General features: G+C 34.6%; 1 protein-coding gene across 2 annotated transcripts in view; it reads right to left on the bottom strand.

The window, feature by feature from the left end:
- The window catches only part of RABGAP1 (RAB GTPase activating protein 1), a 159591-nt gene that overhangs the window by 92496 nt on the left and 48773 nt on the right, over positions 1-18322 (bottom strand). For both annotated transcript variants that reach the window (XM_079928051.1, XM_079928050.1), the window contains exons 3-10: positions 16517-16751; positions 15280-15484; positions 12247-12421; positions 11279-11436; positions 7658-7768; positions 7206-7272; positions 6417-6519; positions 5618-5787 (exon numbers count right to left, since the gene is read on the bottom strand). In XM_079928051.1, the coding sequence (XP_079784177.1) occupies positions 5618-5787; positions 6417-6519; positions 7206-7272; positions 7658-7768; positions 11279-11436; positions 12247-12421; positions 15280-15484; positions 16517-16751 (1224 nt within the window). The remainder of the gene's footprint in view (positions 1-5617; positions 5788-6416; positions 6520-7205; positions 7273-7657; positions 7769-11278; positions 11437-12246; positions 12422-15279; positions 15485-16516; positions 16752-18322) is intronic.

Genomic DNA, 18322 nt, shown 5'->3' with positions numbered 1-18322 from the left:
CATATAATAGTACCTTTTCTCAACAGACATTTTACAAGTTTACAAAATTTTGTTATAAATTTACCAGAAGCAATAAAATAAACATCACTTATTAAGGGTGTTTCCTACAATACTGATATTTTTTAACTCTTTGATAAAGTAGGATAAAGCAAATAACTTATATTTATTATTATTATTTAAATATTCAATATTAATAAACATATACATGTATAAGAAAAGAAAAAAACCCTGTAATGTTTCATTACTATTAAAAATATGTGAATGAACTCAACTGATTCAGGCAGGGATCATCAATGAATGCTAAAACCATTAGTTAGAAAGGTGCTGAGGAACAGGATATTTGGAAGTTGCCAAAGTACTACCTCAAAGATGATTTGCTAAATGCAGAAAGAAAAATCTACTTTTACAAAGGAGAAATCCAGTAGTCACCATCTTAACCAAGTGATCATACTTCCCAGCAATAGCTGAACCTGTGCCTCCTGATTTAGCAGTTGAAGAGCTCTGGTACAGAAAGCATTTTCTATCTTGAGAGGTACACTGGTATACTGCATACATGTAAATGTGCCTATATGTACGTACACACACACACACACACACACACACACACAGCAAATACACAAAGAGATAGAAGCTCGGGTTTACAAAGAGATAGAAGCTCGGGTTTCCAGTACGGATGGTTATACACATTACTTGTCTATATGACACTGGCCACATCACTTAGTCTTTCAGACATCAGCTTCTTCATTTATAAAATTTTATTTATAAAATAAAATAAAACATTTTAAAACCCCTACATTGTCTTTAGCAATGAAAATTCTATAATTTTAAGAATTTAAGAATGATTAGTTGGTCTTTTATTCACCTTATGTTACTGTTGGAAAATCTAGTCTTTAGACCATTTCCTCCTCTTTCATTCCCCACTAATTTTAAAAGTTTCTCTAATATGGTGCCATCTTAATATAGGAATCCCCACAGTTGGGAAGGCTTCCAGGCTAAAAAGGAGTTACTGAGTCACCAGATAATTTTAGTGAAAGGAAAAAGAATCAATTTTTAAATATGTATTTTTAATAACATTTCTATAACTGTTTTCCCATACGTACAGCAATAAACAGAAACTATATATTGAATATTTTAAAAATTTGGCCTGTAGCAGTGTTTCCTTTTCTGTCTAATGAGAACTGCAAAGAGGTTAAAATTTTAAGTTATGCTTTATTTGACTTAAGTAAATCCCAAAAATACTCTTACAGAAATAAAGACAAAAGAAGGATGTTTCTTTGGGAAGAATCCTGGCTGAGACTCTTAGAAGGCTGAGGTATGAATCTTGCTCACATGATATCCCGTAAAATCTATTTTACATCTTTGGATCTATAAAATGTAAACACTATCCTCACTGGATCACTATGAAAATTACATAAGACAGGAAAAGTGAAAGTAGCTGGTCGAGTGATTGCCACAGGAGGGCCTCAGTTAGTGGTAACTGCTATTAATTTTTAAAGCCATGAACGTAAAGGAGGAAATAAATAAACTTAGTTTATTATGTTACAAGGGATGAGAATTAACAGTGCACTAAGACAAAAAAAAAAACTGTTCAAATTCTTCATACTGCCTCTCTCCTTTCCCCCTGACTACCCCTCAGACCCACCCCAAGACATACAAATAAGGAGAAAAATGAGAGATTATTGTCAGGAATTCCCTGCCCTCCTCCCAGCTTCCACATATAAACTTCAGCTTTTTGCAAAGAAAATACTGACAACTCAGCCTATGTTTAGCTTGTAACTTTAACAGAGAGTCTAGAATAGTCTATCAGGCTATGTCTCAGGCATACATCTGTTTTTGGCTAGCCTACCCTGACAAGTCATTTGTTAGCCTAATTAGATACATTATTCTAAATCACCCACAGAAGAAATACTCTTGTAAACGCATGCAATCTTTGAATCATGGCTGTATAACGTAAGACCTCAAGGGAAAAGCAAGATGAGGGTAATCTTACTTATGTTCACTGAGATAAGATTAAAGAAACAGAATTCTAATTAAAGAGAATATTTTTTACATACAAATTTATACTAAAAAATATTATACAATTAATTTGTTTGCTAACTCTTACTCTAGAAACTATTAAGAATCATTTCCACCCATTCCCTAAACTTGTAAAATAATGCTTGTAAATTGGTTTTCTTTCTGAAGCATTCTTCCCCTGGGGCTAATCTACTAAATAATCGATGCTGTTCTGATTTCATGACTTAAGTGTTTTTGCTGTCCCACTGATGTCCCTCTCAATAATAATAGCTAAAATGCATGAAGAACATACTATGTGCTAGGAACTATTCCAAGTACGTTGTACAGTTTTTCACTTAATGTCACAATAACACTATGAGGAAGATTCTATCACTGCCATTTCACAGCTGAGTAAACTGACGCTGAGAGAGTTGAAGGAACTTGCTCAAAGTCATAAAACTAGTCAATGGCAAGATCCATGGACTCTGACTCAAAAGCCAAGTTCTAGATGATAATCCTACGCTAATCCTTTGCTCCTTTCATAGTGAAGAACTGGGAGAACAATGCTAAGGAAACCCAGATTTGCTTTGTCTCTTAAGATAACACTGAAAAGAAATCTCTATTCCTGTTCTGCTTGCTACCTTTTTCTAACTATAACCAAAAGGGCTAACTTGGACACACTAGAACTAAAATATTTATTGCTACAGAAAAGTATATTCAAGTAAATCCACATACAACCCTATAATCTTGTATAATGGAATTTCAGAGTTACATGAAATAAAATTAATTCATAAATATTTATTAAGAACTATTATGTTCTAGATGCTTGGGATAAACCAGTGAACAAGTCAGATTAGAAGTCCTCTGCCTTAGTAGAGGTTTCTTATATGAGAAACAGGTAATAATCAAAATAAAAAGAAGTATATTTTGCAGTATGTTGGAAACTAACACCCCTGTAAAAAAATTTAAAATATATCAATGGGGAGGGAATCAGCAGCACCAGTGGATAATCAGGCAAACTGCAGTGTTAAATGGGGGTGGTCATGAGTTGCTAAGAAGTAAATCTAAGCAAGGACCTGAAGAAGATGAGGACTTGAAGGAGGTGAATAACAGCAAGTGGGATCCAGGGGAAGAGAATTTTAGGTAGAAGGAACAGTTGATAGCAAAGGCCCTAAGAGCATGATTAGAGCAGAGGAAGCAAGTAAGAAGTAAAAGAGAGGAATTCGTTTATAACGTAATAGGCAGCAGATCACATAGAGTCTTACAACCTATTAGAAGGACTTAGGATTTTATGGAGTAAAACAGGATTGGAAAATTTTGGCAGAAAGATGACGTGATTTGATGTTAGGCTGCTATACTGAGAATATATCAAAAGGTGACAAAAATAGAAATAGGGAGATGAGTGAAAAGGCTACTCCAATAATCCAGGTGAAAACAATGATTCAGATGAAGTTAATGTAATCTAGGTGGTAAGAAGTAGTCAGCTTCTAGATATGTTTTAAAAGAAAACAGAATTTCTTGACAGACTGGATATGGGATGTGAAAAATAAGAGTCAAATTCTTGGCCTAAGCAACTACTAGAAGAAGATGCCCATAAACTGAGGTGGTAAGGACAGGTAGGTAGAGCATTTTAGGGGTGAGGGATGAGATAATGACACCTTTTCGGACATGGTAAATTTGAGATGTCCAGAAGGTTAAGTGAAAGAGGGGTATTTAACAAGGAGGGAGTTAATCATCTATATCAAATGCTCCTGACACGTCACTAAGACAAAGACTCAGACTGACCACTGGATTTAGCAATTTAGGTCACTACGAACTTGATTACTTTCAAGGAGTTTTGATACAAAGGAAGGCAAAGAAAGGAACAATAAGTAGAGGGGCAACCGGGGCCAAAAAAAAAAAAAAGCTAAAAGAAGGGAACAGAAATTTTATCTGCTGCCCGCCACAGGAAAGAAAGAGTATAGAGTTTGACCAAATTAACTGATATATATTTTTTAAAACACTCAGTACTCAGAAGACCATAACACAGTCTCTGCAGTCTAGCACTTAAAGTGTCTAATATATAATCCCAAATTACTAGACAAAGAAACATGAAAAAGTGGCTCACTAGACATTAGATTTAGCAGCCCAAGATTTTTAAAGTAGCTATATTACAATTATGCTCAAGAATATAAAAGAAGATCTGCTTAAAATAAAGATCAAAGAGGCAATCTCACAAGAAACAGAAATTATTTAAAAAAGAACCAAATGGACATTCCAGAAAAAAAAAAACAAGATCTGAAATTTTTAAAAAACTCATTGAATGGGGTTAACAACAGATTGGAGATGATGAAAGAGTCAAGCAAACTTTAAGATAGGTCAACAGAAAGTATCCTATCTGAAGAAAAAATCAAAAAATATTTGGAAAAATAAATAGAGCCCCAGAGATCTGTGGGATAGTATCAAAAGGTCAAAAATATGTATGACTGGAATCCCTTAAGGAGAGAGAAGAGAGATGGAGCAGGGAAAAAAGTTGGAAGAAATAATGGGTCAGAATTCCCCCAAAAATGGTAAAAAAAAAAAAAACCAAACCCATAAATTTAAAAATTCATGAAGCCCAGCTAATCTCAAGACAAACAGAAAGAAAAATCACACCTAAGCACATCATAGATAAAAGTCTAAAAACCAAAGATAAAAAATAATAGGGTTTCCCTGGCGGCTCAGTGGTTGAGAGTCCGCCTGCCGATGCAGGGGACACGGGTTCGTGCCCCGGTCTGGGAAGATCCCACATGCCGCGGAGTGGCTGGGCCCATGAGCCATGGCCGCTGAGCCTGCGTGTCTGGAGCCTGTGCTCCACAACGGGAGAGGCCACAACAGTGAGAGGGCCCGCGTACAGCAAAAAAAAAAAAAAGCAGCCAGAGAAAATGACCCATTACAAAGAGAGGAACAATAATATAAATGCATGCTGACTTCTCACCAAAAACAATGAGAGGGACTTCCCTGGTGGTACAGTGGATAAGACTCCACGCTCCCAATGCAGGGGGCCAGGGTTCGATCCATGGTCAGGAAACTAGATCCCACATGCATGCCCCAACTAAGAGTTCACATGCCACAACTAAGGAGCCTGCATGCCACAACTAAGGAGCCAGCCTGATGCAACTAAGACCCAGTGCAACCAGATTAAAAAAAAAAAAAAAAAGAAAATACTTACTTTAAAAAAAAAAAAAATGAGAACCACAAGACTGTGGGATGACATCTTTAAGTGCTGAAAGTAAAAAAACTGTCAATCCCGAACCCTATACCCAGTGAAAATATCCTACTGGAATAGAAGTGAAATAAAGATTTTCAGATAAAGAAATCTGAGAGTTATGTCTCTAACAGATCTCCACTAAAAGAAATCCTAAAAGAAGGTCTTCAGGTTAAAGGCAAGTGAGACTAGATGGAAACTTGGTTCTTCAGGAAGAAGTGAAGAGCAACAAAAATGATAAACAGGTGGGTAAAAATAAAACAATTTTCCTCTTACTATATTTAAAATACACATTAACTATTTAAAGATCTAATTGACAGCTTGGATTAATGATGTATCAGCCTCAGAAGTAATTTCTCTTATTTCCCCATCTATATTTATAGAAAAGTACAGTACCTGTTTTAGTTTCAAAAAGAAATTTTCAGTAGTACTACGTTTGCTGAAGGGCCAGAATAATCTTTCATTAGGTGAGCAAACTCGGACTTTTGTCTCTAGGAGAAAGCGAACAGGCTCCTGCACTTCTGTTATTACTAAATCAACAGCTGTCGTCATAAACAGCACTTTATCTAGGGAGAGAGAAGGCAGAAGCAAATTTTTTAAATGGAAATATATTTGCTCATATGATTAATGTAAAAGTAATTACTTCTATTACAAACTTTAAATGACATTCAGGAAGAGTATGAAACATCTTGAAAAAGGTTGTTTATGCATAGCATACCTGAAAAGCTACACAAGAAACTGGTCACAGTGGTGCTCTTTAGGGTGGGACACTGGGAACTGTGGTAAACTTTTGCTTTTCCCTAGATACCTTTGAATTTTTAACTATATGTGCATATATTATCTCTCCACAAAAACAAGTAATATTTAGAAGCCTGTAAATAAATTAAATTAAATATAAATGTAAATAAAAAATAAAATAAATATTTAGAAGCCTGTAAATAAAAAAAATTATTTATTTTTTAAAAGTACATAAATAGAAAAGGAAGCAGGAAAAGGAAAAAATGAAGAAAGGAGAGGGAGGAAAAAATACTTTGTTTAGTGGTCAAATTTAACAGTAAACTCAAAAAACTATTCAAATTCCTTTGTTTCATCAGAAGTAGGTAAACACTAAGTATTTATCAAATAAGTAGTGCTAAGATTTGGGTATCTCCTTGGGACTAAAATTTCTGTTCATGATGTCAGCAATCTGCATCACCTTTAGGAGTTTCTTCATTTACAATCTGAAAATGTGGGGATTTTGGATTCCAGCTCCCAGTAATAACATAGGATTTTCCATCTGAACTTTTGCCCATAGATTCCTAAAGAAAAGAGTAAAAACAACATTAATGCAAAAAAAAAAAAAAAAAAAAAAAAAAACACCACACACACAAAACAGCTAACCCGCCATTCCGCTGCCTTTAAAAAAAAAGAGGTTACAAAAATATAAGAATATGAAACAGGATCATATACATATAAAAGTTAGAAGTATATACAAATGATTACAGTTAAAATTAAAGATGTGCCGATTATTTATGCAACTGCTCCTGAAAAGTTATACATAAAGCAAATGCTTGCAAATCATATCAAACCGTACAGACACTAGGGAAATTTACTACCTAAACCTATGTTGAATTCTTCTGTCAAGTAAGTAATTACTACATAAATTTAGTTATGAAAACAAAGGTTTTCACATAATAGCAACAATATGAACACCACCTACTTTTATAAAGCTCATGATAGTTTGCAAATAACTCTCACAAAATGTCTCCTTTGATTCCCACGTCTAACCTACATGATAAACAAGAATTATTCACTATTACACGATGAAGAAACTGAGACAGACTAAGTAGCTCTAAGGTCAGACTAGTAAACAGCAAGTAGGAAATAAGGAAATTCCCTTATCTTTGTTTATTGCTTCATAAATGTGCTTTAACCTGAGATTTGGTGAAACAACCTTTATAGAGGAAATAGTGTATAAACTTAAAAAAAAAAAAGCAATCCTTACCAAATCTAACAAGTGCATGTCACTATTTCGTACATCTTTTCCTGGGCTAAGGAGAAGACCAAAACACCTGCAAAAAAAGAACTGATATAAATTTGGAAAAGAGACTACAGAAAGATGTTTAAATTAGATCGCTTTAAAAAAATTCTTCTTGATAGAAAAAAGGACATATTAAAATTATCAATAAAATAGCATTACCAAAATCATCTTTATTTCTTTGAGATAAACAAATTTTATGTTTGCCTTGTGTTATCACACAGTTGAGATCAACATATTAGCTGAAGATTTATGAGAGATAATTCAAAATGAATGAAGTATTCACTTTAATGAACAAAAGAATTCCTCAGGGAACAAAATATTTTGCAAATACATTTTTGAATACAGTATATGACTGCTCCACTAGACTGACAAAAACTAAAATTTATATTTAAGCCAAACTTACTAAAAATGTTTACCTTTCAATGGCAAGTTCCTTATTAGTTGTTTGTTGCACATAGATGACAATCTTTTTATCAATTCCTTGGCGTAGTTTAAAGCATTGTCTGTCTTTATCTTTAGGAACTGCACTGTAGAACAACATGTTTCATTAATTTTGCAAAGCACTTTCTCGTAACATACACCAGAACAATTTTTGTTATGATTTGAAAATCAGGCACTGAAAAGAATCACATTTAATTCTTTTCTATGCCTGGTATTCAAATCATAACAGATATTTAAAAATCATCATCTGCCTCTTGATATGAAAATATCATCATTACTGTATGTAATCCACTAAACCATTATAGAAACCATTTATAAAAGCTACAAAACCACTCTTATGACCCCTAAAACGTGGCTTTAGTTTTTTCTTTTTTGTTGCTGTGAAAATTAAATTAGATATTTATAAAGCTCCAAGGCACTCAAAAAATGTTAGTTTTTTTCACTTTCTATTTAGTCACTGTTTTTTACAAATAAATTATTCATGCCTTATTTAAATATATAATGAAGAAAAGATAATTATATAGATCCTTTGAATTTCAAAACAAGGTGCTTTCAAAAAACAAGAAATGAGGAAGATATAGTCAACAGTAAGCTGTTGCCTAATTCTTCCCTTAAGCAGCAATAACCTTACTGTAAGCATGTGTAATAACTATAAAAATAACATTAATGATGCAGTTAAACATCACCTTAAGAAAACAGTTGAAAATATTCTCTAAATGACAGTTTACCAAAATAATCCCCTGGTCTCCCACCCACCATTTCTCTAGCTCCTTTGTTCTCAAAGGCTTACAAATCTGCTACAGCAATCAGCCAATATACAGCAAATCTAAACTGTGCCTTATTACTGTACAACTTTAAGATAATAACAATAGAACCATTAGAAGATAATATAAAAGGCTACATGAGAGCTCTGAGTACCTACTCAAACTAAAAATTGGCTCTGAAGAAATAAAATTAGTTTGAATCCCATCTGCACTACTACACCAGTAACCAATTCAAGAACATGTGATAACGCTGAGATTAGAAAATCAAAGAATCTTAGCATAAGAGTCTAAAAATGACCAACATGCAAGAAAAACTTCTGCATACCAAACTGTCAAATATTTGTGGCTGACAGAATTTTCACCTATGAGGATATGGACAGATCTCAGATTTTAATTTATATTAGATACACTAGTCTCTATGTTCTGTGGATATTTAAGTATAAATTAATATAATCTCATCTCTCAGCAGTATTTAAAACAACAACAGTGGAAATAAAGTTATCTCTGGTGTCCTGACTCTGAAGGGCAAGGAAAAGCTACATTAATAGGAAGCAGGGTGGAGAGTATAAGCAGTGGAGGTTCACTTCACTGATGTTGGGGGGTCTAGACTGTATTTCTGGTCTTATCACTATCATTGAATGAATGGATCCAACCAAGTAATTTTACATTTAATTCCTATTGTGTAAATTAAGAAGCAGACATCCAGGTTATCTTCCCTGGCTTTCTTTACCTATAAAATAAGGACAATATCAAATGGGGTACTTTGCAGATTAAATAAGATCAGAACGAAGTGTTTTGAATGATATAAATGAAAATGCTCCATTTTCCTAAGGACTAAACTGAAATGCAGGTTTCTAATTTTCATAATATAGGATTATACTTTTTCAGGAATGAAAAGAAGAGCATTAATTCTTGCCACGGCACTTGGTCTATATTTATGCTATGGCGAAACCACAGTCTATCTTGTACTATGGCTAACTATATATACATATATTTTTTAAATAGGTGGTAAGTCATATGGGTATACCATTGTATCTTTTTTTAGGTGTAACTGACATACAACATTAGTTTCAGGTTTACAACATAACGATTTGATATGTGTATATTTTGTGAAATGCATCGTATTTTTACCATTCTATTCTGGTCAACATTTAATTTCCACTTTTTAATTTTGCTATTATTGTGTTAAGGGGAATGTTCATGCTGATAACTCTTTTGGCACCGCAATGACTGTTTCTGTAAATTCCTAGACATACTACAGAATCACTGGATGAAAGGAACTGCATTTGAAAAGTTCAAATCTGATGAAGACAGGCATACTTGTCAATGATTTCATCAGTGTATTAGGTCACACAATACTATTTTCTACTGTAACTATAAATTCAGGAAAACAATGCAACAAAAAGATAACAAAGCCCTAACAAATGTGAAAAAAAAATGACCATCCAGGGGTTTTCTGTATAGCATTTCCTTGCTATACAGGTGAACAGACCAGGGATATTTGTGATCGTTACCTTTCTACTTAGAATATACCTGATCTCAGAAGGAGGAGAAATTATCCTAGTGCTTCTCTTCTGAGAGATCTTAGAAATCTTTCCTATTCATAACTGGGGTTTATAAGTGATCTACATAAATATTTTTAATAAAGGGAAAAAACTGTTTAAACAAACTGTTCTGTTTCTTAAAAAGGACAAAAATTATTACAAGGTTTATAGATTACAGTTTCTACTTCCCAGTACAGGAATGCATACTGCAGAAAGCACCACATCACAGTGTTGCTGTGAGAACAGAAATATAGCTAATAAGAAAGCATAGAGCACAAGGCCTCACACTTGATTGTACAAATCAAAGTTGAAGCTGCATTGTACACTAAATTGGCCACCAGATGGCATGACAATTCCAAAGTCTCTTGAGGGAGAGCAAAGGTTATCAGTTTTTCAAACAAACAGACCAATCATTGTGCTTTTTAATTTAAAAGCAAGATATTAGAAATCATTCATATTTTGATGGAATTTCATTTTATGAGGTAGTCATGGAGGAAATAAATTTCTATATGCAACTATTGATTATGATCCCAAGTGGCACCCATTTTGTGATATGGGCTATGGAGAAAAAAAAAAGCCAATCATCTTGCAACCATAATATTTTAAAGTTATAAAAGATTTTAGAGTCTAGCCACCTCATTTTATAAATAAGGAAACTAATGTCAGGAGATGTAAAGAAACTTGGAAAAGGTCACACTGTTAATGGTAGCAATAAGTAAACTAAATTTAAGTTTTAATTTCTATTCCAGGGTTATTTTCACTACCCAAACAAGCATAATTTTACTTAAAAACCAAAACCAGTTATTTCTATGTAAGGTTAGATTTCAGATACAGACCTCAATTCTCCCCTTCCAATGTGTTCAGATAAACTTTAATGGTAAAACTTGATTTCAACAGCCTTAAGACCTTTACATTATTAAAACAAATAAACCAACTAACCAACCAAAACACAAAAAAAATCCAGCAAAACAAATCTAGCTACAGATCCACCTGATGTAGCTTCTGTCATACTTCATATCAGCAGTCAGCCAGTTACTCTGAGTCCATCTAAAAGAACATGGTAGCATGATACATTTTCCTACGTGAAAGAATTTTTTTTATTGTTTAAAATTCTTTAAATCTTGCCTCTACAAATTTGCCTATTTATTTTCCTTTAAACTCTACCCATGAAAGCAATCATTTTATAATGTAAAAGTTATGTAATCTGACCTAGAATTTCCCTAAATCCACAGATAGTACAGCATGTTAATACAAACTCAAATAAAAAGAATAAAATAAGATGTCCTACCTAAAATAACCTTTACCATCATCTTCTTTTATTTCTAAAGACACAGAGAAGGTAAAGATGTCACTGTCAGGAGTCTGAGGTGCAGTAGTTGCTGAGAGGGGGGTCTGCTTGGCAGAACGGCGGAAGGCAGTGGCAAAACTGTAAAGTATCCGGCTCACCTACAACCAGACATGTTAGGAAATGGGCTGTTATCACAAGAATAAAATACTTTTGTTAAGGCTGAAGGTGACCTATGTTGTTTGAGGGGAGTAATTCATCTTTCCTCCATTGATTTCTTTTGACAAATTATCTAATTTATTAGACCTATAAAGCAAGCAACACTAAAAATGGTCAGAGAAGAGGCTTTAAAAAAGAAGTGGTTGTGGGGCTTCCCTGGTGGCGCAGTGGTTGAGAGTCCGCCTGCCAATGCAGGGGACACGGGTTCGTGCCCCGGTCTGGGAAGATCCCACATGCCGCGGAGCGGCTAGGCCCATGAGCCATGGCTGCTGAGCCTGCGCGTCCGGAGCCTGTGCTCCGCAACGGGAGAGGCCACAACCGTGAGAGGCCCACGTACCGCAAAAGATAAAAATAAAAAAAATAAAAAAGAAAGAAGTGGTTGTGAATCCAACTGAAAGATGATTTCCAAAATTGTTAGGAATTACTTGAATGTATCTATTATAATAAAAATAATTCTACAAGTTTAGCTCTAAAAGAACGGTTTGCAAATACGTCATTGCTAGAACCAAGATGCCTATTTAACCCAATTAAGCAGCTGTTGGTCAATTGGTCTCCTCCAACACTCTTAACAACGAGGTTCAGGTTAACCAAACTTTTAGCTTATTTACATTTCAGCCCATCCAGCTGAAATAAACAGTAGCAGAGAATTTCATGTGGCTTATAAATGACCATAATAAATACTATAATCATTTCAACGTAGTGAGGGTACAGATGAAGTTTCATTTGCAGACAGTTCCCTCTTAAGTACTTACAGCTTCTTGTATTTCACATCGGAAGACATGTATTCTGAAGAGCTCTGCATTGTAATGACTTTCAGTGAAAGCAAAACAGTCACTCTCAGGAGTTCCATCATGCCCTCTAACACAGAAGAGGATTTTGTAGATAGGGTAGTTTGCTATTTCAGTGTTTGTCTGAGGATCTAAGAGTCTGTTCAGAAAAAAAGATATAAAGAGATTAGAGGGACTGTAGACTATTTTCACTACATCCATATTATGATTCAAGACTCATCTTTCTAGCAAAAAGATCATATAATCCATTTTTGGTATGCTAATCATATTAATCTTAAGTCTTGATAAGTAAGTCATATGTGAATTCTTAAAGTTACTGATTACACAATTCCATGATACTAAAAACTACATAACCCCATGTTTTACGGAGGCAATCAGGAAAGCATAAACAGTATCAATGTTTCTTATACAGTCTGTAACTAAATAAAGATAATGGCTAAATTGGAATACCAAAATAGATCACTAAAGCTGTGCTTCTCATTATCTCCTAGAAGAATGACCTAATCTGCTTTATTATTTTAAAAAATAAAAAGGTGATGTGTTTTCTCAGAGTGAAACATGTTCTTTTGCTTCATGGCAAACAAGGGAGAGAGACTGTAAAAAATGTTAACACCTAAAAAAAGAAAATCATTAATAAAATCAAAAGGATGCCATTCACTGAAAATCAAAGGGATATCATTCATTCAAAAATGTATTCATTCAACAAATATTTATGTGATACCTACAACATTTCAGGCTCCATTCTGGGCACTGATGACACAGCTATGAAAGAAACTGAAAAAGAAATTATGCAATTTCAACATTGAATGGGCAGGGCCACTGATGGGAAAGCCCAGGCGATAATGGAAATACCTAAGAAGGGGACCTAATCCAAGTTCAAAGGCACTTTGATAAAGACTCTGAAAACATGGGGTGAGAGAAACTAGTTTTCTCATGTCTTTATAGAATTAAAATATATTAGAACAAAGTATAACTTCAGTTGGGGGGAATGACTATTGACTAAGAAGCACATAAAAATGAATGTTCATATAAAAATGAGTGCTAAGGAGCTCCCTGATGGTCCAGTGGTTAGGACTTAGCGCTTTCACTGAGGTGGCCTGGTCAGGGAACTAAGATCCCACAAGCTGCAGAGCAGCCAAAGAAAAAGAAATAAACTTTATTACAAGAAAAAAAATGAGTGCTAAAAAAATTTTATTGTTTCACATTAATAAATACAATTAAAATTATTATTTGTGAGTCTTTGTGAAATAGTTCTTTAAATACTCAAGAGAAGAATTATATATGCAGATAACTGGAATATTAATTAATTAACTTACTACTACTGCTAACCATATACAGCTACAACTCTACTACCATAAAAATCCAAAATGACTGAGGGTGGAGAAACAGATACTCTCATACACTGCTGATAAAAGTGTATGAACTAGATCAATATTTCTAGATGGCTATTTGGCAATGTATCAAAACCCATAAAAATGGGCAAATCTTTGACCCAGTAAGTCTACCTTCTAGGAATTGATCCTAAGGAAATACAAAAATACATAAAAATTTAGCTAAAAAATAATTTATAAGAAAATTACAGGTAAAGCACTTACATGCTCATATAATAAAAGCTTAATATTCGCTATTATTAGTAGTACTTTTCTCATTAAAACAACTAAAATATGTAACATTAGAGATTGGTTATTTCTGAATAGTCCATCATGTGCCATCATAAGTTAAAATTTTTCAGCATATTTACTGATATGGAAAGAGATTCACAATATAAAAAACTAAGTGAGGAAAGCATGTTACAAGATGGTATGTATTATATTATTCCACTGTTGTTAAAAATGTTGATTCTAAGTTGTATAATTATACTTGCCCATATATGTAGGTATATACACACATACACAAACATATACACATACAACTACACAAAAAGGGTCTTAATAAACCAAGATGTTAACTGTTATTTACCAACGGGAGAGTAGAATTAAGAATATTTTCCTAATCTAAAATATGGCACAAATGAACCTATCTACAAAACAGGAACAGACTCACAGACACAGAGAGCAGACTTGTGGTTGCCAAGGGGGAGTGGGATGAGGGAGGGAAGGGCTGGGAGTGTGGGATTAGCAGGTGTAAACTATTATATAATAGGATAAATAAACAACAAGGTCCTACTGTGTAGCACAGGCAACTATATTCAATATCCTGTGATAAACCATACTGGAAAAAAATATTAAAGAAAAAAGAATGTCTATATGTGTATAACTGAGTCACTTTGCCGTACAGCAGAGATTGGCACATTGTAAATCAACTATACATCAATAAAAAAAATTAAATTAAAAAAAGAGTATTTTCCTAAATTTTTGCTTGTCTGTGTCCTCTGATTTTTCTGAAATAAGTATGCATTTTTAATAATAAAGAAAAAGTTATTTTATTTCAGTTCTGTTCAACTCATTATTAGAGTTTTGTATTTAGCTCGCTAATACAGATATCTGACTGGCTACTTTTAATCACTGTTATCTGTTTCAGTTAGTATAAACAATAGCCATTTTGAGAGACTTTTCTGGGCCTCAGTTTCCTCATCTTAAAAATTTAGGATCTGTACTGGAATAGTTAATATTTACCAACAGGTTTCTGTAACTTCCAAAGTCAGCATGAAATCTCATACTGAACTAATGTGTCAAGCTAGTATTTGTATTGGGGGCACATGAGAAATATAAAGTTAGGCAGACTCTTAGGTCAACATGTTTCAATAATCCCCAAAACATTTAAATTTCTAATGTGCTACACAGAACTGGGGTGGGGAAGAGTATAAAAAACTGTTCAAACAAGTGACTGTTTTTCATAAAGGTCACAATCCTTGGAAGATGTGATAACTAAGTGCCAGATGAATTAAACATGAATAAAATAATTAGATTTTGTTCACTACTGCTTCTTTCTAAAACTATAGGTCAGAAATCTGATCAAATGTTATTGAACACAAACAGTTCAAGAAGCTGGTCTCACCTCACAGTTCCTTCAGATACGTTCGGCACTGACAGGGTTACATCTAGTGAAATCTGACACTGGCCCCTTAAGATGGACATCATCCTTAAGGCTTCCACTTCACTCCTGGGAGCATTTACTGAAGCACAGCCTAAATAAGTTAGTTTGCTGAAAACTACACTGTCCTCATCAGCCACTGGTGTGAAAGGACTAGACCCTTCAGAATCTGAAAGAAACAATAAGGAGGTGATTATTTGCACTTTGATATTTTGTTGACATGAATATCAAGTAAAAATCTACAAGTTACATTTAGGTTCTAAAATTAAATACTAATAAGAGAATATGCCATTGCCCCAGAAGAAATGCCCATTAAAGCCAGAAATCTCACACCAGAACTCTGTCACCAACACTAAAAATTTTAGGCATGGCTGTAGTCTCAATCCCAAATCTAAACGGTGACCTGAGACTCAGATCTGATTTACCTTTCTGACTCCTCTAATTTGTTTTGACTTTATAATTTACATTTAGATCAAAAATACATTTAGTATTTTACCACCCTGAAAAATCCTATCTCTGTCTTCTTTCTGATCTGCTCTGTTATAATTATTTTTCTCATTCATCATTGTAGCTACTCTATCATGTTCTCTCAGTCCCCTTGCTTTCCCTTTCCCAATAAACATCTACAGTTTTAACACCCTACTTTCCCCAAAGCCTTTATAATTGCCTTTTTTCTCCTTCCTTGCTACGTCTTTCAGCTCCCTTTTTTCAACTTGACAACTATTCCCGCCAAGCTATTAAAGGCCTGGGGCAAACATCTCTTCACCAAGCATTATTCCTCTATTTCTCCAACACTATACTCAAATTCCTTCTTTCCTGGAAAAAGATCCTTAAATACTCTAAGACTCCCTCAATGTCTTATAGCTACTGTTTCTCTTTCTGTGGTATAAATGACATACATTTAGAGTGGACATATGTATATGTATAATTGATTCACTTTGCTGCACACCTGAAACTAAAACAACATTGTAAATCAACTCTATCCCAATAAAAAATTTTTTTAAACTGACATACATTTAAAGGGAAATCAGAATAGTACATACATTTACTCTTCTCACATCCCCCTAAATCTAGAATCTGAAGATTCTAGAGAACATAGATAATGGGTTTTGCTCGCTTTGAATCAAACCTAGTACAGAATGGACACTCAAATATTAAAAACAATAACCTTCAGTTATGCAAGCAATGCAGCAATCCTAACCTCCTTGTCCAGGTTTCACTGGCAGGCTCATCTCTGGTTTCTGGAGCCCTACTAATGACACAGGGTTAATGGTGGATGAAGCTGAGAGTTGATTAGAAAGAGGCCCATCTCCTTCGCCATCCAATTGTGACCTTTCCACAAGCTCCTTGTCCCCTGGCTGGTCGTCCATTGGAGGATCCATCAGCACATCTGCTAGCTCTTTTTGCAGCTGCTGTTCACTTCCATTCCCTATAATCTAAGGGTCACAAATATATGCAATCAACAAAATGAGAGAGGCCAGTACTGATTTAAATGGGACCACATCTAGAGAAAATCATCAGCAATTCTTTTGATATACAGATATCTTCTGAATGTCTTTAAAAAACAGAATAAATCAAGATCTATAATAAATAAGAGCTGCAGCTGCTCTCTTAATTCATACAGCTTTTCATGAAAAAGTGTATAGTGAATTTGAGACCAATACCCAGAAATATATGTGATAGTCTGTCAATTTTATTAAAAGTTTTCTACAGTGTCCTAAACTAATTAACAACTAAAATATTTGTAATTTTACTTGTATGATGAGAAATAAAGCTTGTTAAGAGGAGAAGCTTCTCGGACTTGCCTGGTGGCGCAGTGGTTAAGAATTCACCTGTCAATGGAGGGGACACGGGTTTGAGCCCTGGTCCAGGAAGATCCCACATGCCGCGGAGCAACTAAGCCCATGCGCCACAACTACTGAGCCTGTGCTCTAGAGCCCGCAAGCCACAACTACTGAGCCTGCGTGCCACAACTACTGAAGCCCGCGCGCCTAGAGCCCATGCTCCGCAACAAGAGAAGCCACCACAATGAGAAGCTCGCACACCAAAACGAAGAGTAGCCCCGCTGCTCGCCACAACTAGAGAAAGCCCACGCGCAGCAACAAAGACCCAACACAGCCAAAAGTTAATTAATTTTAAAAAAGAGGAGAAGCTTCTCTTATGCTTAAGGAAAAGGGAAAATGTGTTTGCTCCTGAAAATTATCAGTAGAAACATACTTATTAGGTAGTAAATCATCACATGCATTTTTACCACCCTTGCTATAAGTTAAGTCTCCTGTATTTCTGAGGGAGACTTCACTGACATAAATAGTTCTTAAAGTTCTGAGACATTTGAATAAAGCTGGGGAGATGTACGTATAAAATGACCCTGAGGAACAGAACCCTTTTCAACGTCAAGTATTTTTCTAGAATCATGATGGTTTATTATTAGTTGCTCAACAAGGAAGTAAACAAGTGCAGAATCAGGTGGAGAATCAGGTGCCCAACGCTAAGGAAAACCACAAGTGACAAAACCCAGTATTGTCACCAAATGCTTATTCAAGAAATACTAGAAAAATTAACAAGAGAATTAATTTACGAAAAGGAAATCATGATGAAAAAAAAAGTGTGCTAATTTAGGAGGGTTTCTGAAGACTAAAACCTGACAAAAAGTTAAAATGGGTGGGGCTATGAGATTGTTAAAAGACAATGAGGTCTTCCCAGTAAAATTAAGACACAGTTAAGAAGCAAAATTCCAATAACAGAGGTACTCTGGACTACTAAGGAACCCAGTTCAAACATCTTTTGTAACTATAAAATTCAAGTCCCTTTGGCTGTAAACTATGATTGAGAAACAGTCTTAAGTCTTTTTTGCTTCATTTTCCCAAGGAAATTCTAACATGTCAGCTATTCTTGCCTTGGAAATAAGGGCCGGAGAGGTGTTCAGTCGCTGGTTTCAATGACAGCATCTGTTTTTGTGAACTTCCTTTTATATTCAGAGTTACTGCTATTGGAACTACAATTCAGT

The sequence above is a fragment of the Stenella coeruleoalba genome (genome assembly GCF_951394435.1).
Source record: "Stenella coeruleoalba genome assembly, chromosome: 7".
In the NCBI taxonomy this organism is placed as follows: Eukaryota; Metazoa; Chordata; class Mammalia; order Artiodactyla; family Delphinidae; genus Stenella; species Stenella coeruleoalba.
This window is presented reverse-complemented; position numbering and strand designations above follow the sequence as displayed.